Raw genomic sequence first — 26,093 nt, 5'->3', positions numbered from 1 at the left:
GAAGAATGAATAAAAAGGCTTGGATTTAATGATGGAGGAAAAAGGGGTGGAGGAGGTTGGCCTGAGGTTAGATGCTCCTGACTTCCAGCTCCCAACAGTTTAGGGGTCTTGTGCTGGAAGCCCGTGTCCAGGAGCAGCTGGGAGACGAGCACCGTCCTGTCTACACCTCGCTGGGGCTGTCCTGGTCGGCGTAGATGAGGAAGCCCGTGAAGAGGCTGTCGGTCCAGTACGGGTCGTAGAAAAGCCCATTCTGCTCAGAGTAGAAGATCTGCAGCCAGACCTCATCCCCCTGTCTGAGCGCCAGGATGGTGGAGCCCGAGGCCACGTCGTGGTTGCCCGTGTTGGCGTCGAAGGTCCGGATGCGATACTGGCCGTTGTGCACCAGGCCGATCGCCAGATGCTTGTTGGCCAGCGTGATGTCATAGGTGAAGTAGTAGATGCCCGGCACGCCGCAGACGAACTTGCCACTGGAAGCGTTGTAGTGTCCGCCCTCGTTCATTAGTATCTTGTCGAATTTGATGGGCAGCCGCTCCCGCGGATAGCTCTTGGTCACTGCCACGGAGAAGGCCGACTTGGCGTGGGTGCTGCCGCAGCTGCAGGGCCCCGGGAGGCCCGGCTCCCCTTTCTTGCCCTTGGGCCCCTTCTTGCCTGGTATGCCGTGCTTGCCCGGAGCACCGCTAACCCCTTTGGGGCCACGTGGGCCGGCCCGCCCAATGGCCCCGGCTTTGCCCTTCGGGCCTGGCTTCCCTCGATTACCCGTCCGGCCAGGTGAACCTGGAAGACAGAACAGCTGGTCTTATGGAGGGGGCCGCAGAGAACCAGGCAGAGGGCTCGCTTTGGCTTTCCATCCTTGGAACACAAGGCTTTGGGTAAAGGAAAGAACACAGTCTGTGCAGTCACACAGAAATGGATGCAATCATGATATTAGCAGGGGCATTTCTCCCATCTTATCTGGAAAGTGGGAATGGTAATATGCACCTTCCAGAATCATGTGGGTTGGGGCAAAGATGACTTGTCACAATTCATGCCCTTCCCTTGTCCTGCCTTTGAAGGAAGAGTCTGGTTTGTCTGCCAGGTCAGCCCTTCCCCAGGCTGCGCTAATAATGGGTTGAGACAAGAATTGTAAGAAGCCTCTTGACTTCAAAGCATTGACCTTAGTGAAATCCTTGACCAGTGCCCGAGATCCCTGCCCATGTGGGCAAGGGTTTTTACAGCAGCATTGCTTACAATAACAAAAACTAGGAACAATTAAATGCCTATCCAAAGGGAGATGATGAGAAAAATTATGGTCCATCCCTTATATGCAATTCTCTGCAGGAGTTTTGAAAAAAAAAGACACAGATTTATATGTACCATATGAAAACTTCTCTAAAATATACTGTTAAGTGGAAAAAGAAGGTGGCAGAAGCTCTTTTTTGTTCAAAAGAAACCACAATGCCCGTTACTTTGCACATTTGAGTGCCTGGCACCTAGTAACCATCGCTAGATGTATACACTTGGTGTATCCTGCATAACATTTCCATGGTAATGTGTGCCTACAGAACACCTCTGGGTTTTTAATTCCCATATTCTAATAATGTACATTTCTCTCAACACAGTATTTTTGGCTGATGATTATATAAAAACATTTATATTTCTGTCCCCTAAACTCAATACATTTTACATTTTAAACAAAATGTACGGGTAACTGGAGTCATATCCAAACACGATGGTTAATTGAAACAGTTGGCAGGCTGGCAGAGCTGGGGGGTGGGCAGATGTTTTGGAAAGCATGTTTATGCTTAGTTGTGTCTGACTTTTTGAGATCCTTTGGACTATAGCCTGCCAGGCTCCTCTGTCCATGGGGATTCTCCAGGCAAGAATATTAGAGTGGGTTTCCAGACCCTCCTCCAGGGGATCTTCCCGATCCAGGGACTGAATCTGGGTCTTCTGTGTCTCCTGCATTGCCAGTGTATTCTTACCTGCTGCTGCTGCTAAGTCGCTTCGGTCGTGTCCGACTCTGTGCAACCCCATAGATGGCAGCCCACCAGGCTCCCCTATCCCTGAGATTCTCCAGGCAAGAACACTGGAGTGGGTTGCCATTGCCTTCTCCAATGCATGAAAGTGAAAAGTGAAAGTGAAGTCATTTAGTCGTGTCCGACTCTTAGCAACCCCATGGACTGCAGCCCACAGGCTCCTCTGTCCATGGGATTTTCCAGGCAAGAGTACTGGAGTGGGGTGCCATTGCCTTCTCCCTTACCTGCTGAGCCATCAGGGAAACATGCTGGATGTCAAGCATGTTAAGAAGCCTGTGGCTGGAGGTTGCCAGGTGTAAGCAGTGTCTTAGCATCACTGCACACAAAGCAAGGGTCTGTTAACCACCCTATGAACTAGGTGATCAGCAAGTAATGCTGCAGATATTTTACATCCTAACAAGGTGCTTTGCTTCTCATATGTATATATGCAGGCCTTTTTGTGTGTGGGTGGTTTAGAGTTTTGGGTTAATGTGTAATGCATTTAAATTTTTCCTATTTTAAGTAATTGGGAAATAAATTCCCAAACAGCATTTTCTCACTGAACATCTAGTTTTCAGGAACAGATTGCTTATGCTAAGTACTTGGCAACGTTTGGTATTAGTATGCTGCTGCTAAGTTGCTTCAGTCGTGTCCGACTCTGTGCAATCTCGTAGATGGCAGCCCATCAGGCTCCCCCATCCCTGGGATTCTCCAGGCAAGAACACTGAAGTGGGTTGCCATTTCCTTCTCCAATGCATGAAAGTGAAAAGTGAAAGTGAAGTCGCTCAGTGGTGTCTGACCCTCAGCGACCCCATGGACTGCAGCCCACCAGGCTCCTCCGCCCATGGGATTTTCCAGGCAAGCGTACTGGAGTGGGGTGCCATTGCCTTCTCCATTGGTATTAGTATGCTGCTGCTGCTGCTAAGTCACTTCAGTCGTGTCCGACTCTGTGCGACCCCATAGATGGCAGCCCACCAGGCTCCCCCGTCCCTGGGATTCTCCAGGCACGAACACTGGAGTGGGTTGCCATTTCCTTCTCCAATGCATGAAAGTGAAAAGTGAAAGTGAAGTTGCTCAGTCGTGTCCGACTCTTAGCGATCCCATGGACTGCAGCCTACCAGGCTCCTCCATCCATGGGATTTTCCAGGCAAGAGTACTAGAGTGGGGTGCCATTGCCTTCTCCTGGTATTAGTATACATATATGTAAATACACAGAAAGGGACCAGGAAAGACATGCATTAACCGGTTGATAGTGCTAACCTTTGTAGGATGACAGGAGGGTGCTGAGGTGGAGTGGACAGTCTCCAATGGGTCTGTTGTCTGCCTGGCACCCCTTCCTTTGGAAAACTGCTGTTCACTGCTTAATGTGGTCCTAGTGAGGCTGTCAACCACAGTGATCAACTGCCCTCACCACACACACAACGCACACTCACACTCAGGTGTGGGCACTTGACCCAGTCCTGGCAAATGGTGGTACCTCACCTCTATGGTCAAAGTGATTGGTTCAGAATGAATACGTGATCAAGAAGAATCAGTCATCCTGAGAATTGCTCTATGGATCAAATGGGCATTTCATAAATTCCAACCTTTGTGAGAACCAAGCCAATATACATAGAAGCAAAGCCTTGACAATATTTGAGCTCCTGGATGCAGCTATTCCTGAAGCTTGGCTCTTGGACTTTCTAGTTGTATGAGCCAATAAACTCCATGTGGAGCTATAAATTGGGTTTCTTTTTTAATTTTTATTTATTTAAATTGGGTTTCTGTCTCTTGCAACCTAGAGAGTTCTGAATACTATTTCAGGAGACTAGCTTAAAGTCACTGAGCAAATCAACAGTGCAGATGGGCAAGAACAGAAAATCTGAGGCTCACTGTTCCTTTCCAGAGAATACACCTTTTTTTTTTTAATTAAAATAATTTTTTTGGCTGTGCTGTGCAATATAGGGGATCTTAGTTCCCCAACCAGGGATTGAACTCGTGCCCCCTGAAGTGGAAAGTCCTAAACACTGGACTGCCGGGTAATTCCTACTCTGTTGTTTAGAGAGACATTAGTTTGGTTTATAAGGCAATAAGATTCAAATATGTTAGTTTCCCTAACTTTGCAAACCCCTTTTGAGTCAGATGTTATCAACAGGTGGGAACAGGAGGGACAGGGACTGGGCTTCTTACCTTCCTCTCCGCTCTCCCCTCGGTCCCCGTCCTGGCCATCCTGGCCATCTTTGCCTGGAAAGCCCATTCTTCCCACCATTCCTGAGGGCCCTGGGGGTCCTGGGGGGCCGGGTGGACCCTGGGGGCCAGGCATGCTGCAGATGAGTTGAGGGGAGCCCTTCTGGAAGTCTCTGCGGGCGAAGGCAGCCAGCAGTGGGTCGGCCGCACAAGGAAGGGCACAGGCCAGGAGCACCCAGGGGATCATGGTGGCCACCTGTGGGAGGCAAGAGAGCTCTGAGTAGGTGAGTCTGGCCATGGAGCTAACTGGAGGTTAGTCGTCCAGAGAAGGAGAGGGCACCTGGGAGAGACACGGTTATACCTCTGCTCCTCCCTCCCTCTCACATCACACGCAAGTAGCCGGACAGTGCTCCCACACCTGGACGTCTCTGGATGAGCCGGGTCATGGACTCAGAATACACTTTGGAGGGGTCCTGGATGGGGGAGGCACTCATCCTCACATCCTCGTGCTCTGGAGTGGCAGGACAGCCCAGTGACCGCTGATGGGGATGAGCTGTGGATGGAGAGAATCGATCCATGGTTTCATTCAAATATGTGGTCTGAATGGAAAGTTTCAAGGGCAGAGACACTTCAGACTGCTGGTGGTGATTTGTAACTCTGCTAGAGGATTCGGGGCAGCACATTAGCGGGTGAGAAGTGAGGCATCCGTTCCTAGTGTTGGTGCCGCAAGCCTGAGCAGCACTGGCAGACGATGGGCACAGCTCTTCTGCCGAGGGCTCCCTGTGTACCAGGCCTGGGCCAGGAGCTTTCCACACGGTACTTAATCTCATAGCATCCTAACCGAATAGCTATGAGGAGGAAAGGGAGTTCAGAGAAGTTCACAAGGTGACTAAGGCAGGCAATTAGCGTGGCAGGGCTGGGATTTGAATGAGGCCATGAAGATCCAGAGCTCGTGTGCTTTGCTCCAGGCTACACTGTTTTTGTTTTCATTTAAAGAATAATAAAAATGATATACTCACATTGTTATAAAGTCAAATAATAACATAAAGCTTATAATGAAAAACCGCCCGTGATCTTCAGCCCTACCCATCCTCCACATCATCCCTCCCCCTTCCCCCAAACTCTTTTGGCTATTTCTTCTGGAATTTATTGACATTAAAAGATAATATGCGTATGTAGCTTCTTTTTATCTGTTTTAAAGTTGTTTGTTGTTTTCTTTTTTCTTTTTTTGTACTGTGCTGTACAGCATGCAGGATTCTAGTTCCCTCACCAGGGATTGAACCTGTGCCCCTTGGCAGTGAAAGCTCAGAGTCCCAATCACTGAAGCACCAGGCAGGTCCCATCAATTTCAGACATTGCCTTTCGAATTCCTATTATGACAGATGAGGATTCAGCCTTCTTGTGTCACTCAAGGACCCTGTTTTCTCCCTCATGCTGTTTAAACATAATTTTTGACTAAACCAAAATTCACTCTTATAGTCACTATTATAACTATAGTTTACTGCTAAGCTAAGCATGATACTATAATTATACTTCCTTTGTTATATACATTTTTCTTACTGGAGATATTAATAATTTTATTTGCTTAGTTTTCTACATCACTAATTTGTACATTATCAAATATATCAGATAATTTACCTCTCCCAATTATTTTCCTGAAGACATAAGTCCCAGAGCCCTCTCTCCTTCCGTTCCAACTGTGTACACACTTTACAGCCCAGGACTTTCCTTTATAACCATCATGGTGATTCTCTTTGTCTCTCTCCTGTGTTTTATCTCCTGCTTTACAAATCCATGCCTTCCTTTTATTTTACTTTTTTTCACTCTCTCACTTTGGTGGCACATATCCTACAATAGCTTCCTGGATAAGAAGTGTGGGATGTAATTTTGGGGGACACTTTGCAAGTCTCAGTAAGTCTTAATTTCACGCCATGTTCTTAAGGCTGGGGCAGTGGCAACATGATCACACCAGAGACCAGAGTGTTACATGACCAGAGATTATCTACCCCAGCCCCTCTCCGGGAAGATGCCAAAGCAAAGGCCCAGAGCAGAAATAAGCCACTTGTTCAAGATCTCTCAGCAAACTGACTCCGTCACTTTGCAACCAATAGTCTCTCTCCTAGGAATGAAACCAGGAGGGAGACTATTCTAAGCAAGACTTCCTGCCTCTAGGATGGGCTCTGAAGTGGTAGCTGGCTTTGTGAATTTAGGTAAGCCCTCTTCCCTCTCTGGGCCACAGTTTCTATGCCCTGGAACATAAGGGATTGGAGGATTTCCCTGGTGGTCCAGTGGTTAAGAGTCTGCCTGCCAAAGCAGGGGACATGGGTTCAACCCTTGGTCTAGGAAGACTCTACATGCCATAGGGTAACTACGCGCGTGGGCCACAGCTACTGAGACTGGCCTCTAGAGCTTTCGAGCAGCAACTGCTGAGCCCACGTGCCACAGCTGCTGAAGCCGGCACGCCCTAGATCCCATGTTCGAAAACATGATGAGCCAGAAAGCGCAAAGCCTGTGTACCAAGGAGGTGACCTTCCCAGACACCCTGGGGGACCAGCCCTTCCTCTTCCTGTGTGACTCGGCAAACACCATCTGTCTTTAGGCCTTCATGCTTTAATCACTGAGGAAGACCCAGAACTCAGTGCATCTCTCTGAAATAAAATTGTCTGCCCCAGGTCTTTTCTCATAAGGGACACACTTCAAAAGGCACAACTAGAGAACGTCCACACTCAGCCATGAAGACTCAGCACAGCCAAAACTAAAAATAAAAAATTTTAAAAATCTACCAAAAATAAGGGGTTGGTTTCCACACTCGAGTGTGCATCAGACTCAACTGGAGGGCTTGTCTAAACCCAGATTTCTGGGCCCAACCCCCAGAGTTTGCGGTTCAGTAGGTCTGCGTTGGGGCTGGAGGATTTGAGGTACTTTGAGGAATGCTGAAGCTGGTGGTCCAGGGACCCATTTGACTGCAACTTGGGCTTCCCAGGTGGCGCTAGTGGTAAATAACCCACCAGCCAAGGCAGGAGACACCAGAGACACGGGTTTGATCCCTGGTCAGGACAATTCTCTGGAGGAAGGCACGGCAACCCACTCCAGTATTCTTTCCTGGAGAATCCCTTGGACCAAGGAGTGTGACAGGCTATAGTCCATGGGGGGTCATAAGAGTTGGACATGACTGAAGCAGCTCCGGGAGTTGGTGATGGACAGGGAGGCCTGGCGTGCTGCGATTCATGGGGTTGCAAAGAGTCGGACATGACTGAGCGACTGAAATGAACTGAACTGAACTGAACTGAACTGAACTGAACTGAAGCAGCTTAGCACACACACAGACTAGATGATTTCTAAGGCCCTTTCACTTCTGATGCTGACTGAGACTCTCAGACTCCACTCTGCCCTCTCTTAACAGACGCAAAGCCTTGCTGGCTGCTCTGTTCCCACATAACCTTCGACCACTTCATCAGAGCCTTCAAGCACGAGAGGGCTTCCTGCAGCCATACGGCTGTCAGTAAAGCTGAAGCACTGCTCAGGTCTCACCGTCAAGGCTTACACTTCCCTCCTGGGCCCTCAGCCTCCCTTCACATCCAGCTTTGCCCAGGGCCTGGGAGCCTGTCCAGAGCTCTACGCTGGCTCTGGACACAGGCTGACTCTGTCCCTCCTCCTGTCCCCTCCAAATCTTTAACCCTGGGAACACATGAAGAGGAGAGAAGACCAGGCCTCCCCTGCCGGGAAGAGGAGTGGAGCTGGTGCTGGGACTCGGGGAGCTGGTCTAGTTTTAGCTCTGTGCTCACCAACCTGGTGACTTTGCACCAGTCACTTTCCTTCTCTGGACCTCAGAGAAGAAATGTCACAGAAGTGTCCCTGGCCAGGGAGAGATGATTTAGTATCAGACACTGCCTTAAATAACATGTAGTAATAAAGTTATTATCTTTTCAATTTCTGTAATCCTAATTAAGTAAAGAAAAAAGGTTTTAGTTTGCTGACAGTATATCTTTCATGTCATGTCTCCATACCCCTTCCTAGTATCCCTTTTCAGTAAAGAACACTGTCATCTGTGGCAGTGCACACCCATTCTTACGAAATTTTGTACAATTTGGAAACCTTGGAGACCCTCAGACAGGACTATGGTGCCAGATACCCTGGGACAGAGCATCTGCTGGGGTGTAAGGAAGGCCTGTGGCCCGATGTGAGGAAAGGGACTCAACAAGAGCGCAAGATAGCTCTGGGGATCTAGACCTTTGGAGAGGATGCAAAGAAAGACTTAGAGGGTGATAGAAAGAGTGTGTTAAAAATCCATATTTTCATCTGGGCACCAGGACATATGTGAGGACATATTGCATGCTCAATCAAGGGGTCAGGCCAAAGTGAAGAACTGACAAAGGAGGAGCTTTTTTGGTTGTTTTGTATTTAAAGTTCTTTTCCTTTCTTTTTATTTAGTTACTTAGTTTTGGCTGCAACGGGTCTTCATTGCTATGCACAGGCTTACTGTAGTCACAGCAAGCCGGGACTACCCTCTAGTTGCAGTTCACAGGCTTCTCATTGTGATGGCTTCTCTTGTTGTGGAGCAGGTTCATGACTTGTGGCTCTAGAGTACATGCTCAGTAGCTGTGGTGCAGGAGCTTAGCTGCCCCATGGCATGAGGGATATTCCTGAACCAGGGATCAATCCTGTGACCCCTGCATTGACAAGCAGACTCTTAACCACTGAACCACCAGGGAAATCCAAAGGAATAGTTTTGAGAGCTCATTCCATGACTCTGGGCACTCTTGGATTTTAAAAGGCAAGCTTTGGAATTCCCTGGTGGTCTAGTGGCTAAGATATTATTCTCCCAATGCAGGGGACCCAGGTTGGATCCCTGGTCAGGGAACTAGATCCCACATGCTGCAGCCAAGAGTTCACATACTGCAACTAAAGATTCCGCATGCCACAACAAAGACCTGGAACAACCAAATTAGTAAATATTTTTGTTTTAAGTGAGGCTGGGAGGGGGAGAGCTGTGGACATGCATCTGAGGACTGCATGCCAAGTTGGCCGCTGGGAGAGCAGCTGCCTGCCGAATGGAAGGAGGAAGAGAGCTCTCTGGGGCACAGGGAGGGAGCAGACTGCCTTCTCACCCTCCTTGGTACACGGAAGGTACCAGACATTGTGCAGTAGGAGCCAGCCTGGGCCAGAGGGACCAGGACAGGAAGTGAGGGGTCCAGCAGGGATAATCATGCAGGGTTATCTGAAAATGAGAAGCCTGGACTTGCCTGCAAAATGAAAGTGTGATGGACTGCTTCACAGTTGTTACAGTCAGAGGGCTTAACTTGGGAACGCCCACAGAAGGTACCCCAAGAAAGAGACATCATCTGTGTCTGCCGAGTCCAGGGCAGCTTAGCCTTATCTCAGCCATGAAACAGGAACCATCTGTCCAATTACTGCTTCTTCTGCTCCTTCCTTCAACCTGGAAAGAGGTGAGCTAAGGTGTCCCAGCCAGCATCACAGCTGCACTGTGGGACAGGAGGAAGCCTCACCTTTGAATGATGATTGAAGAGCAGATTACCTGGGAGTAGACTGCCAGGGGGAGCACCTAGGAAGAGGAAAAGTTAAAATTTTACCTCTTTCTCCTTCTGCCTGTGTAACTCAGCTTGTTCCTTGCAAAGTCTAGATCATGTAGGTCTCAGAAAGTGGGGACTCACAATACTAGGAACTGGAGCTTATCTCACTCACCCTTGTCCTGCTCTTTGCAATCGCCCTAACCCCTGCAAACCCGAAAACCCGCGTAATCACGCCTGTCCGTGTATAAAAACCTCTGTAACCCCTCTGTTTAGGGCTCAAAGCTTGGAGTGTTAACTCCTTTGGGCCCTCCAGCATAATAAACCTGAGTTCTCCAACTCTCCAGTGTGGTGCTTGGTTTCTTGAGTACTAGTTTCTGCAACACCTTCACTGGCTAAATTATAAAGGGGCATGAGTGCTAAGTTGCTTCAGTTGTGTCTGACTCTTTGATCCTATAGACTGGAGCCCTTCAGGCTCCTCTGTCCATGGGAGTCTTCAGGCAAGAATACTCGAGTGGGTTGCTATGCCCTCCTCCAAGAGATCTTCCGACCCCGGGGATCAAACTCTTATGTCTCCTGGATTGCCAGGCAGGTTCTTTTCCACAAGTGCCACCTGGGAAGCCCTACAGAGGAGCTTTATAGTACCTAAGAATACTGGAGTGGGTTGCCATTTCCTTTTCCAGGGCATCTCCCTGACCCAGGGATTAAATCTGGGTCTCCTGCATTGCAGGCAGGTTCCATACCATCTGAGCTATAGGGAAATCCCTATAAAAGAGCAGAGGGAGGCAAAAATTAAGCTGCAGTTTAATTAAGCTGCTGTCTTCTGGTGTCTCCTGTGCTCAACATGGGCCGTGTAGTTAGTGGTAGAGACGGGAGGCAGACTTAGGAAACGTGGTGGAAGCTTACATGTTTGATGCACTTTTGGAAAACTGTGTCCTAGATTCCCCAGGCTCCAGGAATCTCCATCTCTTTGCCTTGTCTGCTTGACGAGAGTCTTGCAAAACTAGTCTTAGTGTTACTTGTGAGCTGGGACACATCTGGGACCCCAGAAGAGAAACCCACTTCTCAAAGCAGATTTGAAATAATTTGGAAAGTTACAACCTGCAAATATTTTGGACGAGGGAAGGAGGGAAGGAGGAAAGAAGGAAGGAAGCAGGTGGGAGCAAGTCTTCCAGGCAGATGAGAGTCCACAAGACAGGCAGGAAAGAGAGAAGGCAAGAGGAGAGAGAGAGAACGGTAAAAGGGGAACTCTGTGCTTCGGATTGGCTCCCCTGTTGCTTCTCATCTCTACTCTGGACACACAAACCTGGCAAGAGGGAGCAGGGTCCGAGCTCTCCAGCCTCTGTGGACAGCAGGGGATCTGGCTCAGTGAAGCTGGCCCAGGGCAGGCCCCAGGGGCTGGGTGGAGGCGTGGGGCTCTGGAACTCGAAGGGAGGAAGGGATTTCTCTGAGCTGGAGCCTGAAGGTTCCTGCAGCTCCAGCCAGCAACTGTTTTGGAAATAGAGGCGGGGAGACTAGGTTCTGACTCCAAACCCAGAGGGAGGGAGAGGAGAGTTTCCTTCCCTCTGGGGCCCCTCCAAAATAACCAGCTCTACACAGCCCTGCTCCCAGCCTACTCTCCACACCACAGTGGTGAAAAAATGAGGGGTGAGTGCGTGGAGAATGGACAAGTGCCCAGGCATCCAGACAAGTGAACTCTTGTTGAGTTTTAAAAATAAATTTAGGTGCTCGCTTTGGCAGCAAATATACTAAAACTGGAACTATAGGGAGAAGATTAGCATGGCCCCTGCACAAGGATGACATGCAAATCTGTGAAGCGTTCCCTATTTTGAAAAATAGATAGCCAGTGGGAATTCACTGTATGACACAGGGAGCTCAACCCAGTGCTCTGTGACAAGCTAGAGGGGAGGGATGGGGTGGGAGGCGGGAGGGAGGTTCAAGAGGGAGGGGACATACGTATACCTATGGCTGATTCATGCTGATGCATGGCAGAAACTAACACAACATTGTAAAGCAGTTATCCTCCAATTAAAAATAAATGTATTTTAAAAATTTAGAATTACAAACTTGAGGAGAGCCCCAAGGGACCATCCAATCCAACCTGATTGGTTACAGAGAGGGAAACTGAGAGGCAAACTGACTTAACTGGACCCCTAAAAAGTTCCTGGCACTGTTCAAAGCTCTTTACTGGAATTATTTTATTTGAAGTTTACAATAAGCCCTACAAGGCAGTAAACTTCCTGTCTCATTTTTCATCGGAAGAAACAGAGGCTCTGAGAAGTGAAATGATTTACCCCAAATCACACAATTTGAGTTCTGGGGAGCATATTTGAACCCAAGTCTGACACGCTCTGGAGACGATGTGTAACGTACTACACCTTGTTCCCTTCTCTGCTATTTTTTCCCCCCTCTCTGATTTATAGAAGAGGAAACTGAACTGAGAGAGGCGAATTTGCTCGTGTGTATACAACTAGTTCGTGGCAGAAGTTATATTTGAATTTGGGTTTGGCTGACCCTAATGCCCAAATGCTTTCCATTATGTCAGCATTTCTTAGATTTTTCTTCCTAAATATCCCAAATCATAGCAGAGACCTTAAAGCATTGGCCAAAGCCACGCATAGCAATAGAGAAACTTCTTTGATATCCTTTTATTATATCATGACACACATGCCAAACATACACATATATATATATTACGTGATTTGGAAAATGTAAAAGTGATGCTTTTTCTCCCTCAGGATATTTGAGATCGACATTTGAGGGAAACTCCTGTCCTCTGAGAGGCCCATACATGGCTTAGCCAAGGTGATTAGGAGCAGTCTCCTGAGCCCTGACATCCCACCATTGGGATGCCCCTTTGGAATGTCAATGGGGTGTTCCCAGGGGCTGAACCCAAAGCACATCCCCCCAAGCACCATCAGCTCATTCCTGGCTTAGAGCTGACCAGTGTCTCCACCCAGGTCTCTTGCTCCCCTGATGGCCATTCACCTGCCCAAGCCAGAGGGGTCATTTACAAATGTAACTTAGCCACATCACATTCTAGACAGTCTTACTCCAGTGGCTGCTGGCTGCAAAGAGCAAATACTGGAACCCGATGCGGAACTAAAGGAAATGGCTCCCTGCTTCCATCCTAACCCAGGCTAGTCCCCTCTCTTCCTACACTCCCCTCCCCTTCAGGCCATGCTCTAACCCACCCCTTGGTCTGCAAGCTCTGTTCCACCACCTTCTTTTTCACCTCATAGAGCACAGGGCTCCACCCCTCCTCTGGGGAGAAGGCTTGCAGAATATTTTACACATGGCAGGTACTCCATAAATATCTGTTCAATTGATAAGAAAAAAAAGTATTCCTCCTTCCTTATCTTTGATTTGCTTATATATTTGGCCACATTGGGTCTTAGTTGCAGCATGCGGGATCTAGTTCCCTGACCAAGGATTGAATCCAGGGCCCCTGCATTTGGAGTGTGCAGCCTTAGCCACTGGACCACCAGGGAAGTCCCCTTCCTCATCTTTAAAAAAAAACTCTCTTAGTTCCTAACTTGTCCTTGCTGGTGTGAGTTGAACAGGGAAGGCTGCATGGTAATTTTCCTGCCGAAGGGAAAACAATATTAGCTGGTTCAACCCCTAAAATGGAATCATGAGGTGCTGAACTTGAATGAAGTTCTTCAGTCTGGTTTTAATTTGCTCAGTCCCTGGGTTCCTTATCTCTCAGTTAAGTAGCTAATGAATCATAAAGCCCTGTGTTCTAGGAAAACAGTCAGAGCTAAAGGGCCTCAGCCTGAGGTCCACTGTCAGGACCTCCTCCCTGCTCTTGTTCATGGTCCTCAGGACACAAACGCCTGCTTCATTCCCAAGGGCCCTCTCTTCACAAAGTGACGTGAGAGGGCCAGCAGCGGGGACATGGGTATCTAACTGCCTCTACCTGAATGTGGCTGCCAGTGCAAACTCCAGAGACACTTGTCTGGGCCTTGAGGCTGCTGAGTCTGAGTTTTGCACAATCTTCCTTGGAGACTGGAAGATATAAATTGTGCTCAAATAAATTTGACCTGTTAGTTACCAAGTCACACTGACAGGTAGTGGTGGTGTTTCACTCAGTGCTAGTAGCAACTATCCAAAGGGAATAACAGTATACTCAACTCATGGAGTTTGTGCAGGAATAATAGCTAATGTATTCAAAGCTTCTAGCCCCAAGTGTGACACAGTAAAAAGTTCAGCAGCTGAAGAGAACTCTGAACTCTGCCTAACTGCCTTCCCTTGGAAGCTTTCAGATAGCTGCCTGCCTCATGCTTCATGTCTCGGGGCTCATGCCTCCTCAGAGAGGCCCACCCCTGCCTGTTTGCTCAGACCACCCTGGTCTTCCTTCCGAAGCACTTGGCCCAAGTTGTGATTCTATATTTTTTTGTTTCCTGGCTCATTAACTTTCTGCTGTCTGTCTTCCCCCTAGAGTGGAAGGTCCAGGAATATAGAGGCCCTGCCTATCTTGCTCTGTTATGTCACCAGTGCCCAGAGCTCAGCTCAGCTGTTCAATAGCCTTGAACGAAATGGTCACTCGTATGTAATAAAAGAGCAACAGGAACAAAAGAATGACAAAGCCACACTTGGCTACTGAGGGAAACGCAAGGAGACTGCTGGTCTTGGATTCAGAAAAGGGGGGTCCCCTCGCTAGTTTTGTAACTCATTGGCCATGTGGCTTTGGGAAAGTCATTTCCTCTTAGCCGGGCCTCCACTTCCTCACCTGTAAGATGGCGATCACAACTCTCACCCTGGCTGCCTTACAGGGGTCTTCTGAGAATCTAATAAGATAACCAAAGTGGAAAGCAAATCATGATACAAAAGTTAGAGCCGTGTTTAAAACAGTAACTGCCACCAGCTGCAGCGGAACTAACAGCAGCACCTTCCTAACCTCCCAGCAGAAGCCCCTGGAACGCTTCAGGGGGAGGACACCTGATTCTGACCCAGCCGGGCAATTCTCCCTGTGTTTGCAGTTGAAAGAACAGGGCTGGTGGTGGGAATGGGGTGGGGCTTGCTCGCTGAAAATTCGCTTTGATGGGAGTGAAAATTCCATGATGAAAAACATCCCATGCCCTCCCTGAATTCCAGGAAGCAAATTGGAAACAGCTTCTCTGAGAAGCTGAGAGGCCCGATGGGAAGAGAGAGGGGCTGGCTGCCGGTCCTCCCACAGGGCTCACGGAACCAGTCCCCTTTTTCCTGGTATCTGGAGATGGATGCCCATGTGGAAACACTGCAGCACCGAGTCTAAACACAAAGGATTAAAAGTCGTGGGGCCCACTTGCCAGGAGACTTCCGAAAATATCTGATCTGCTGCTTTCTCCTTCTTCCACCCTCTGTCCCTGTTTTTGGCTCAGTCTAGAGAATAAGGCGGGGGAGCCTGGTGGGCTGCCGTCTATGGGATCGCACAGAGTCAGACACGACTGTAGCGACTTAGCAGCAGCAGCAACAGCAGAGAATAAAAAGAGTCCACCGCCAAAGCGTGACCTAACGAGGCTTAGGAGCCAGACATCGCGAGATTTGCCTCAGCTGGAACTCTGACTGCACACCGGAAGTCAGCCTGGCGGGCACTGCAGTATGCCACCAAATTCTAGTCTCTGACAGATAGAGCCAATCTCTTACACACCAAAGCGCGTGACATGTGGTGGGCGTGCAGCCCGCTCTCTGGGCCCGAGGCTTCTTCACACGGGACCTCAGCTGTGGTCGGAGTCAGACTCTGAGGCGGCTGAAGCCAAAGCCGTCTTGTTTCAGTGCTACCCACAGCTTTCTCTGTCCTAGAGACCACAGACCGTAGGGAGAGAAGCAGGCAGCTGATGTATAGGGTGTGAGTGAGGACGGGCGAGGAGGCCCGAACGTGTTCAGAGCCCTGTGTTTAGCTTCTGCTGAGATCTGCCCTCCAAGTGGCCTTCCAAAGTGCTGCCCAATAGGAGGAGGATACATGAGTCACATGTGTCTTTTTAATTGGTTTCACCGCCACGTGAGAAAGATAAAAAGAAGCAGATGAAATTAATTTTCATGCTATTTAGCCCCATATAGCGCAAACACCATTATTTCAACATGTCGTCAGTGTAAAAGTTGTTGAGGCATTTTACATTCTTTAATTAGCACTAAGTTTTTGAAGCCCAGTGTGTATTTCACACTTGCAGCACTGGCCACTAGCAGTGGGTCCTTCTACAGGTTGCTTATGCTCCCTCCCTCATTCTCATCCCCCCTCCAAAATGGGGATGATAATAATGGTACCTACCTTAGAAGGTTTTTATAAGGATTTAATTTTCCTAGAGTAAGGCCTGGTACAGGGGAAGAGAGATAAAAGCATTGCCTATTCTGTCCTTCTGAAAAGCAAACAAGGTGATGGATTTTTTTTTTTTTTTTTTTTTTTGATGATGGAGTTGAAACATAATACAAAAATTCAGACCTTGTTTAAAATTGTCACCAACAGAAACTGAATCAACGAGAAATTACCCTCACCTCCTCCAGGAGTCCTGTGACATTTCACCTGGAGCCTCTGTATTCTCCTAACACATTCTCCATTTTCAGGTAAGATAGTTTGTTTTCCTGTCTCTTGCTACCAAAGGAGAGTCCTATGGAGGCTTGGCCTTCACTCCTGCCATTCCATCAAGAGGGAAGAACGGGGGTGTCTGGCTTGGCCCCCTACCCCTGGTCCATTTGGCAGGTTCAGGCTCCACGGAACAGAAATAGGGGAATCAGAGTGTTGATCTCATTAACTGACAGGAGGTCCAAATGGGCTATCATGTATGCAGATACTTGGTACCGTGACTTGGAAAGGATGCCTAATGGTGTCGCTTATTCTTATTGTGTTGGAGCCTAGACTTTGGGGATCTGAAGATGAAAAGATGTGGGTGCTGCTCTTATAGGGCACATGATCTGGTTATACTGAGGGTCCCATTGACATACCTATGCAACCAGGCGAGAAACAAGCCTTGCTCCTCCTTTCTCTTTGATCTAGGCTCCCTTGAGGAGCATCCAGGACCATACAGAGGGAGGGGAAGGCAATTTGGGAACTAGTTGATCCCTTGGAATGGTGTGGAAGGGACGATTCTTGAGGATTCAGGAACTAAGGGAGAGGAACAAAGCCTGTACTCTGAGGGGTTCAGGAGAAAAAACTCTTTTCCTTGACTTCCTTGGGCTTGCTGGTTTCCAGGAACTCACTTCCAGTCAGGCCATGATGGGCATTCAGGGTAACTTTAAAGGTGTGACACAATGCTAGCCTTTGAGAGCACATGGCTGAACTGGTGGTTAAGAAGTGGTTAACAGTCATTTTCTAGCTGTTTGACCTCTGTTACGTTATTTAAGCTCTCAGTTTTCTTGTCTGTGAAATAGGAAAAGCCATGTGTATGGTCTTATTTGAATTAGTAAATTTGAAAAAGCATGGTATAAAAATATTTATTGTTTCACTTTATATGTGAAAATTTGTCAAGAACCTTGCAAGGATATTCTAATAGGTGAGCAGAAATTCTAATGGGTAAGCAGAAATACCTGTCATCCTTTAACAGATGAGTATTGAGTTATATCAGTTTGAATTATTTGAGGACTTTAGGAATGTTTTCATGAATAATTTGATTGCTCATACCTCATTATAGAGTTATTGTGAATATTACATAGGATCATTCAGTAAATAGCTCACAGTAATCCCTCAGTAATATTAATAATGGTATTATTCTGATATAATGATAAAATTTGAAGACAATGAGAGAGATAATTGGAGAAGGATAAATGAGCAGACCTGTGTCTGCTGTTTCCTCATCTGTAAAATGGTGAGGACAGTGACCTTGTGAGGAGTTGAACAGTTGTGAGCTTTGGGATAAACAGCATTGAAGGCAGTTGTAACAGTTGAGGTGATTTTATGGCATGGCATGAATGCAAAGGTTCAGGATTTCTATGGGTGTACCCATACCAGAAATGGTATGGACCTAACAGAAGCAGAAGATATTAAGAAGAGATGGCAAGAATGCACAGAAGAACTGTACAAAAAAGATCTTCACGACCCGGATAATCACGATGGTGTGATCACTCATCTAGAGCCAGACATCCTGGAATGTGAAGTCAGTGGGCCTTAGAAAGCATCACTATGAACAAAGCTAGTGGAGGTGATGGAATTCCAGTTGAGCTATTTCAAATCCTGAAAGATGATGCTGTGAAAGTGCTGCACTCAATATGCCAGCAAATTTGGAAAACTCAGTGGCCACAGGACTGGAAAAGGTCAGTTTTCATTCCAATCCCAAAGAAAGGCAATGCCAAAGAATGCTCAAACTACTGCACAATTGCACTCATCTCACATGCTAGTAAAGTAATGCTCAAAATTCTCCAAGCCAGGCTTCAGCAATACATGAACCATGAACTTCCTGATGTTCAAGCTGGTTTTAGAAAAGGCAGAGGAACCAGAGATCAAATTGCCAGCATCCGCTGGATCATGGAAAAAGCAAGAGAGTTCCAGAAAAACATCTATTTCTGCTTTATTGACTATGCCAAAGCCTTTGACTGTGTGGATCACAATAAACTGTGGAAAATTCTGAAAGAGATGGGAATACCAGACCACCTGACCTGCCTCTTGAGAAATCTGTATGCAGGTCAGGAAGCAACAGTTAGAACTGGACATGGAACAACAGACTGGTTCCAAATAGGAAAAGGAGTATGTCGAGGCTGTATATTGTCACCCTGCTCGTTTAACTTCTATGCAGAGTACATCATGAGAAACGCTGAAAGAAGCACAAGCTGGAATCAAGATTGCTGGGAGAAATATCAATAACCTCAGATATGCAGATGATACCACCCTTATGGCAGAAAGTGAAGAGGAGCTAAAAAGCCTCTTGATGAAAGTGAAAGAGGAGAGTGAAAAAGTTGGCTTAAAGCTCAACATTCAGAAAACGAAGATCATGGCATCTGGTCCCATCACTTTATGGGAAATAGATGGGGAAACAGTGGAAACAGTGTCAGACTTTATTTTGGGGGGCTCCAAAATCACTGCAGATGGTGACTGCAGCCATGAAATTAAAAGATGCTTACTCCTTGGAAGAAAAGTTATGACCAACCTAGATAGTATATTCAAAAGCAGAGACATTACTTTGCCGACTAAGGTCCGTCTAGTCAAGGCTATGGTTTTTCCTGTGGTCATGTATGGATGTGAGAGTTGGACTGTGAAGAAGGCTGAGCGCTGAAGAATTGATGCTTTTGAACTGTGGTGTTGGAGAAGACTCTTGAGAGTCCCCTGGACTGCAAGGAGGTCCAACCAGTCCATTCTGAAGGAGATCAGCCCTGGGATTTCTTTGGAAGGAATGATGCTAAAGCTGAAACTCCAGGACTTTGGCCACCTCATGAGAAGTGTTGACTCATTGGAAAAGACTTTGATGCTGGGAGGGATTGGGGGCAGGAGGAGAAGGGGACGACCAAGGATGAGATGGCTGGATGGCATCACTGACTCGATGGACATGAGTCTGAGTGAACTCCGGGAGTTGGTGATGGACAGGGAGGCCTGGTGTGCTGCGATTCATGGGGTCGCAAAGAGTCTGACACGACTGAGCGACTGAACTGAACTGACCCTACTTTAAACAAGGATCTAAAATTGGAATTTAGTCATTCAGTGATCAGCTTTTTGTTGAGATTGCAGTGTGCAAGACTTCTGGCTGAGAGCTGTGGAAGATGGTCCTGCCACTGATGAAGTTATAGTCTAGACAAGAGGTGACCAACTGGCTTATCAATGGCCTTATGCAAACCACAGACTGCACTGTGCTTTTATTTATTTATTTATTTTTACCTTTGAAATTGTTGCCAATGTAAAATTTGGGAGATTTTGTGTTAAAATCAAGATTTCAAAATAAAATACAGAATATATGTAACCAAGGAGGTAAAAGGCTTTTACTTAGAAAACTTTAAGAGTTTGATGAAAGAAGTTAAAGATGACAGAAACAGATGGAAAGATATGTAGTGCTCATGGATGAAATAATTAATATTGTTAAGATGACTATACTACCCAAGGTAATCTACAGGTTCAGTGCAATCGCTATCAAAATTCTAATGGCATTTTTCACAGAATTAGAACAAATGATTCTAATATTTGCATGGAAACACTGCTAAGTCACTTCAGTCATGTCCGACTCTGTGCTACCCCGTAGACGGCAGCCCACCAGGCTTGCCCGTCCCTGGGATTCTCTAATCAAGAACACTGAAGTGGGTTGCCATTTCCTTCTCCAATGCAGGAAAGTGAAAAGTGAAAGTGAAGTCACTCAGTCGTGCCCGACCCTCAGCTACCCTATGGACTGCAGCCCACAGGCTCCTCCATCCATGGGATTTTCCAGGCAAGAGTAGTGGAGTGGGGTGCCATTGCCTTCTCTGGCATGGAAACACAAAAGACCCCAAATAGCCAAAACAATCTTGAAAAAGGAGAACAAAGCTGAAGGTATCATGCTCCCTGATTGCAAACAATACTACAAAGCTACAGTGTGGCTCTGGCACAAAAACAGACACTTAGATTAATGGAACAGAATAAAGAGCCTAGAAATAAACCCATACTTGTATGGTCAATTAATCTATGACCAAGGAGGCAAGAACATATAATGAGACAAAGACGAGGCAAGAACATATAATGAGACAAAGACAGCCTTTTCAAACTTGATGTTGAGAAACTGAACCACTTTCACATACTATATACAAAAATAAACTCAAAATCGATTAAAGATTTAAATGTGGGACTTGCAATCATAAGACTCCTAGAAGAAAACATAGGTAGTATGCCTTTTGACATCACTCTGAGCAATAATTTTTTTTTTATTATGTCTCTTCAGCCACAGGCAATGAAAGTAAAAATAAACAAATGGTACTACATCAAATTAAAAAGCTTCTGCATAGCAAAAGAAACTATCAACAAAATGAAAAGACAACCAATTGAACAAGAGAAAATATTTGCAAACAATGTATCTGATAAAGGGTTAATAGCCACAATATACAAAGAACTCATACGACTCAGCAGCAAAACAAACATGCAAACAAACAAACCTGATGAAAAATGAACAGAGGACCTGAATGGACATTTTTCCAAAGATGGCCAACAGACACATGAAAAGATGCTCAATATCACTGATCATCAAATGCAAATGTAAACCACAATATCCTCTCACAGTTGCCAGAATGGCAGTTATCAAAAAGGCAACATGTCAATGCTGGACAGAATGGGGAGAAAAGAGAACCCTTGTACACTGTTGACAGGAATGTAAATTGGTGCGGCCACTGTGAATAACAGTAAGGAAGTTCCTAATAAAATTAAAAGCGGAACTTCCATATGATCCAGAAGTTGTACTTCTAGGTATTTATCTGAAGAGAACAAAAGCACCAATTTGAAAAGATATGTGTACCCTTATGTTCATTGTAGCACTATTTACAATAGCCAAAATATGGAAGCAACCTAAGTGTCCATTGATAGATAAATGGATAAAGAAGATATAGAATATTACCAGCCATGAGAAAGAATGAAATCTTGACATTTGTGACAACATAGACAGAACTAGAATGAACATAGAGGATTTTATTTCACAGGAAATAAGCCAGAGAAGACAAATAACATATGATTTTCACTTACATGTGGAATCTAAAAAACAAATCAAGAACATAACAAAACAGAAACAGAGTCATAGACACAGAGAACAAATAGATGTTTGCTGGGGGGAGGCAGAGGAGACACAGATGAAATAGGTGAGGGAGAGTAAGAGAGAAAAAATTCCAGTTACATAATAAATAAGTCACAGAAATGTAATGTGCAGCCTAGGGAATATAGTCAATAATATTGTAATAAACTTTATAGTAACATGATAACTAGACTTATTGTGATTATTTTGTAGTGTGTAAAAATATTGAATCATTGTGTTATACATTTGAAACTAATATCCTAAGTCAGTTGTGTTTCAGTAAAAAAAAAAAAGATTTCCAGGCAGCCCTGCAAACGTGGCGCTATGAGCAGCTGGTGCGGAGTGTTCAGGCTTTGGTCTGTTGCCTGTGCACCATCTATTCACCCAACGTGCCCTGCCCACCGTGGCCCTGGGGACCCCGCTCTGAAGACAGTGTGGAAATTCACAGAAAAACATGAATGGGTAACAACAGAAAATGGTGTTGGATCAGTGGCAATCAGCAGTTTTGCACAGGAAGTTTTGGGAGATGTTGTTTACTGTAGTCTGCCTGAATTGGGGACAAAATTGAACAAACCAGGAATTTGGTGCTTTGGAAATTGTGAAAGCTGTTAGGGAACTCTTTTCTCCTCTATCAGGAGAAGTAACTGAAATTAATGAAGCTCTAGCAGCAAATCCAGGACTTGTTAACAAACCTTGTTATGAAGATGGTTGGCTGGTCAAGATGACACTCCATAACCCTTCAGAATTAGATGAACTAATGAGTGAAGAAGTATATGAGAAATACACAAAATCTATTGAGGACTGAAAATGGAACCCCTAAATAAACTAGTTTGAAACAAAAATAGATTTCCAGCTGTATTTCAGGATCTGGAGGACCTGGCAACATTCTGGCAGGGCACCAATTGACTGCCACTTGGACAAGGTGTTATGGGCTGAACTGTGTTTCTCCAAAATTCATGTCTTGAAGTCCTAGCCCCTGGAACCCCAGAGTGGGACTATACTTAGAGACAGGATCTTTAAAGAGGTAATTGATGTCAAAGTCATATTGATGAGTCCTAATCCAATATGACTAATATCTTTATAATAAAAGGAGATTAGGACACAACACCCAGACCAAGGGATGACCGTGCGAGGTCACAGTCAAGAGGTAGGGATCTGCAAGCCAAGGAGAGAGGCCTCGGAAGAAATCAAATCTGCAATCACCTTAAGCATAGACTTCTGGTTTCCAGAACTGTGAGAAAATACATTTTTGTTGTTTGAGCCATCCAGTTGTGTTACTTTGCTAAGGCAGCCCTAGCAAACTAATACCCAGGACCTACGTTCTTCAGTGTACAGTCCTCACCACTCCTAAATGCTATGCATCCTGTTCACTTACGTATCATGCATGGTCCCTGTTGGCATATGAGTTTGCAACCCCTGATCTAGAGGAAGAGGATATTCTCCATATAAGTTGTGTGTTTCTATTTCAAAGCTTTCATGTTCATTTTCTCCTTTCATTTTCCCCAAACTTCAAAGAGGCTGGTTCTGTCATCCCCATTTGGCAGGAGAGAATACAGAGCTCAGAAAAGTGAACTCATTTTTCCCAAGTCAAAGCTGGGACAGAACCCAAGCCTTAAATAACCGGGCAGCTGCGTGTGTGTGTGTGTGTGTATGTGTGGTATAAGCCAGTTACAGCAATGCACAAATCCAAAGGAAGGTTATTTTCTTGAAAAAATATTTGGCATAGAATTCCCTTCACAAGTGAAACCTAGATTAGAACTTGAGTAACAGAAATCTGACTTATGCAGCAGTTTATCTCATGGAGGCAGTGCCAGCTTGGCAGGCCTTTGACCTGGAGGAAAGAGTGGGGGAAGCTATGAGTAACACAGGGACTGTGCTGCCCATAGTGAGCATTTGGGAGTAGAAAGCATCAGAGCCTGGGACTGTGGCAGAGAAGGTCCAGTCATCTATGTCCAGTCTTGCAGGTGAAGATGAGAGCAGGAACAGCAAGATAGGGAAGAATGGAGGGATGTGCAGAGAAAGAAGTAACTTCCTGGGGGAACTCGCTAAATATCTGATGGAGGCTGAGTGGCTTTCAAGATGCCCCAGACTTGTGAAAGAAAATTTGTTTGTGTAATGACACACTATACACAGGAACAAAGTACATGCAGATACAGAAAGACGAAAAAGCAAGTTGCAGCAGGGGATGTCAAGTATGACTTTTCTTTGAGTTAAACAAGACAGACACAGATACATACATACATTTATCTATACGTATGTATATATAGGCAGATTTTATATATATAATGAAATTTCTGCAAGGACACACATCTTGTTAAAGGGCTTACCTACCAGAATTGGGAAAGAGTGTGTGGGTTTTTACTTTTCACTTTCCACCTTTATATACTGTGTGAATTTCTTAAGATAAACGTTGTTAGTTTTGTGTCATTTAATACAAAAGGTAACCCTAAGGCTTGAGGATTGGAAGATAGGCAAGGTTGTGTCCCTGCTAGGGAATGTGGAGAAGTCAGACATCTGGCAAGAAAGGAAGCCTGTGTTGCACTGGATATATTAGCCTGAAGGGCAATAAGTGAGGGTGTGAGAAGTGTGGAGGGGTTGCAGAGGGGCAATTGAAAGTGGACATAATGGATATGATTACCAGACAACAGAATGAATCAGAGGAGAGCTGTGTAGCCGGGAGGGCAGAAATGGAGGAACAGAGAGGATTTTGAACAGTGCTAACTGAGCATCAGCTTTGGGTTGACAGATATAGGACAGTGTCATTGCAGTTGCTGCTGGTTCAGCAGGGTCTCTGGGAGATGGCAAGTCTAAGGAGAGGACCCTTGAAGGATTCTACACGGGAGAGTTTTTCAGTCAAAGGGTAGAGGAGGAGTGCACTGAGGTTGTGCAAAGGACTGACCTGAGCTGCGAGGCTGCAGGGGGGCAGTGCAGCTGTTTAGTTGAGAGGAGCAGTCCCAGAAAGGGGCAGTGCCAGTGGGGATGGAGAAATAAGAACCAAGTAAATAAGACAAGGCTTGGAGAGAGGCAGCGGGGAGGGAGAGTGAAGAGCATTGTGAGGAACTGAGTGCACATCTCAGCTTGCTGGCTGCAGATCTCAGCTTGCCCATCTGTATGATGTATTTAATTAAAGTAATGTCAAGAATCAATGAAATAATGCACTTGATAGGTAACTATGATCGTAAGCTCAGGTATTGGGCTCAGACTTACCAGGGTTCAAAAGTCATTATTGTCTCTGAACCCGGTGCCCCTTCTGCAGGTGGGCATTATGTGTTGTCATGGAAATGATGCTGGCAGGGCCTGGCACAAAATAAGCGCCCACCAAACGGTCAAGCTATTACCATTACCATCAAGTAAACCACTGAGCACAGATCCTGCCACAGGCTCTGTAAGCGCTCAGTAAATGTCAATTCATGTTGTAATTCATAAGGCAGAGGACGAGAGCCAGGAATCGTGGGTTGCCGGCCTGCGAAGAGGGGCTGTCGGCGGTTCCCTCCCTCGCACTTCCTCCTACCCCCGCAGTCACTGCGTATTCTCCCCATCCCTGCCCGCACTTAATGGCCCTGCCGGAGGGTGGCGGAGATGCGGGCCGGGCGGACCGCATGTGGACACTTACCCTCACCACCGCCGGCCACGTCCAGGGGCGTCTGCAGCCACGAAGCTCTGGGCCGTCCCGCCTCCCGCTGCTGCAGCCCAGCCGGCGCCCGCCCCAGGCATACTTTTCCCATCCGGTCATAGGCAGGAGAGCGTTCCACCCGGTCACGTGGGCCGGCCCGCAGAGCAGCCGCGCGCTCTTGGGCTTTGGTTGGAAAAACCTTTCAGCTCCTGTGACAACTTGATTGTGTTGATGGACCGTTCTGTGCGTAGAACTTGTCAGTGCATTTGAAGATTTCTGTGCAGGAGAGTGATCCTTATCCAGGCGTGCCTTATTAGGCACATGTCTAATGAGGCCTGTATGTGAGCATGCATCTCGCTGTGAATCTAGGAGTACTGTGGACGTGACCGCTTATAACAGAGTACCTTTCCATGTGTACTGAATGTAAGGGTGCTCGAGAGAGATTATGAATTACGTGTATGGTTTAGTTTTGTGTGTGTGTGTGTGTGCATAAGAGCATGTGTCCAAATATACATCAGGGCTGTGTCTGCACATACACCTGCATATATCCAAGCTTGCAGCTTGGTGTGCAACAGTATACTTCAGTTGTGGTATGTACACACTAGTGGTTGGATGTCTATGTTGGGTGCACGTTTAAGTGTGTGTATGAGTAGGCAATAACTGCTTATCAATGTGTATGTGTATGATACTGTGTGGCACCAGTTTGTGTGGTGTTTATATGTAAATGTACCTTGGTGTGGGTTTTGTCCAGATGTGAGTGTGTGCACACACATAATAATGGATCGGGGCCTCTGTGACCCCACCCTCATCTCCCTCCTCCCCAGAGGATGAGGCTTCACTGGCCTCACTAACTCTCTGGCCCAGCCTCAGGTCCTTGAGGACCTGCTGGAGGACCCCAGCCCCCAGATGGGCAGGGTGACCATGTTTATGTAGCAAGCAGGCACCAGAGGAAAGAAAAGTGATTAGAGGCCTGGCTTTTGCTTCTCCCTATTCCTTCCCCTGCTCTCTTTCATTGGCTACCAGTATTTCACTTGGCTGCCAGAGCATCTGATGAACAGATGGTATATGACCCAGGGTTTATTTGAATGCAGATGTGTATTCAAATTCTCATGCTGGTTCCACCACTGTAGACACGTCAGTTACCTCAGGT

General features: G+C 46.5%; 1 protein-coding gene across 3 annotated transcripts; it reads right to left on the bottom strand.

Moving 5' to 3' along the window:
• On the bottom strand, positions 1-25,011 carry C1QTNF2 (C1q and tumor necrosis factor related protein 2). 3 transcript variants are annotated; one of them, XM_018050088.1, is made up of 4 exons: positions 24,944-25,011; positions 9,668-9,723; positions 4,164-4,416; positions 8-774 (listed from the first exon to the last, which is right to left on the bottom strand). In XM_018050088.1, the coding sequence occupies exons 3-4, from the start codon at positions 4,405-4,407 to the stop codon at positions 161-163; spliced, it is 858 nt and encodes a 285-aa protein (XP_017905577.1). In that variant the 5' UTR covers positions 4,408-4,416; positions 9,668-9,723; positions 24,944-25,011; the 3' UTR covers positions 8-160. The 3 variants fall into 3 exon arrangements, with proteins under 3 accessions (XP_017905576.1, XP_017905577.1, XP_005683304.1); XM_018050087.1 differs by lacking the exon at positions 9,668-9,723 and having other exon boundaries at positions 1-774; positions 24,944-25,007; XM_005683247.3 differs by lacking the exons at positions 9,668-9,723; positions 24,944-25,011 and adding an exon at positions 4,579-4,699.

Source organism: Capra hircus, chromosome 7 (assembly GCF_001704415.2).
Source record: "Capra hircus breed San Clemente chromosome 7, ASM170441v1, whole genome shotgun sequence".
In the NCBI taxonomy this organism is placed as follows: domain Eukaryota; kingdom Metazoa; phylum Chordata; class Mammalia; order Artiodactyla; family Bovidae; genus Capra; species Capra hircus.
The sequence above is the reverse complement of the archived record's forward strand: the minus strand, read 5'-3'. Positions and strand labels throughout refer to the sequence as shown.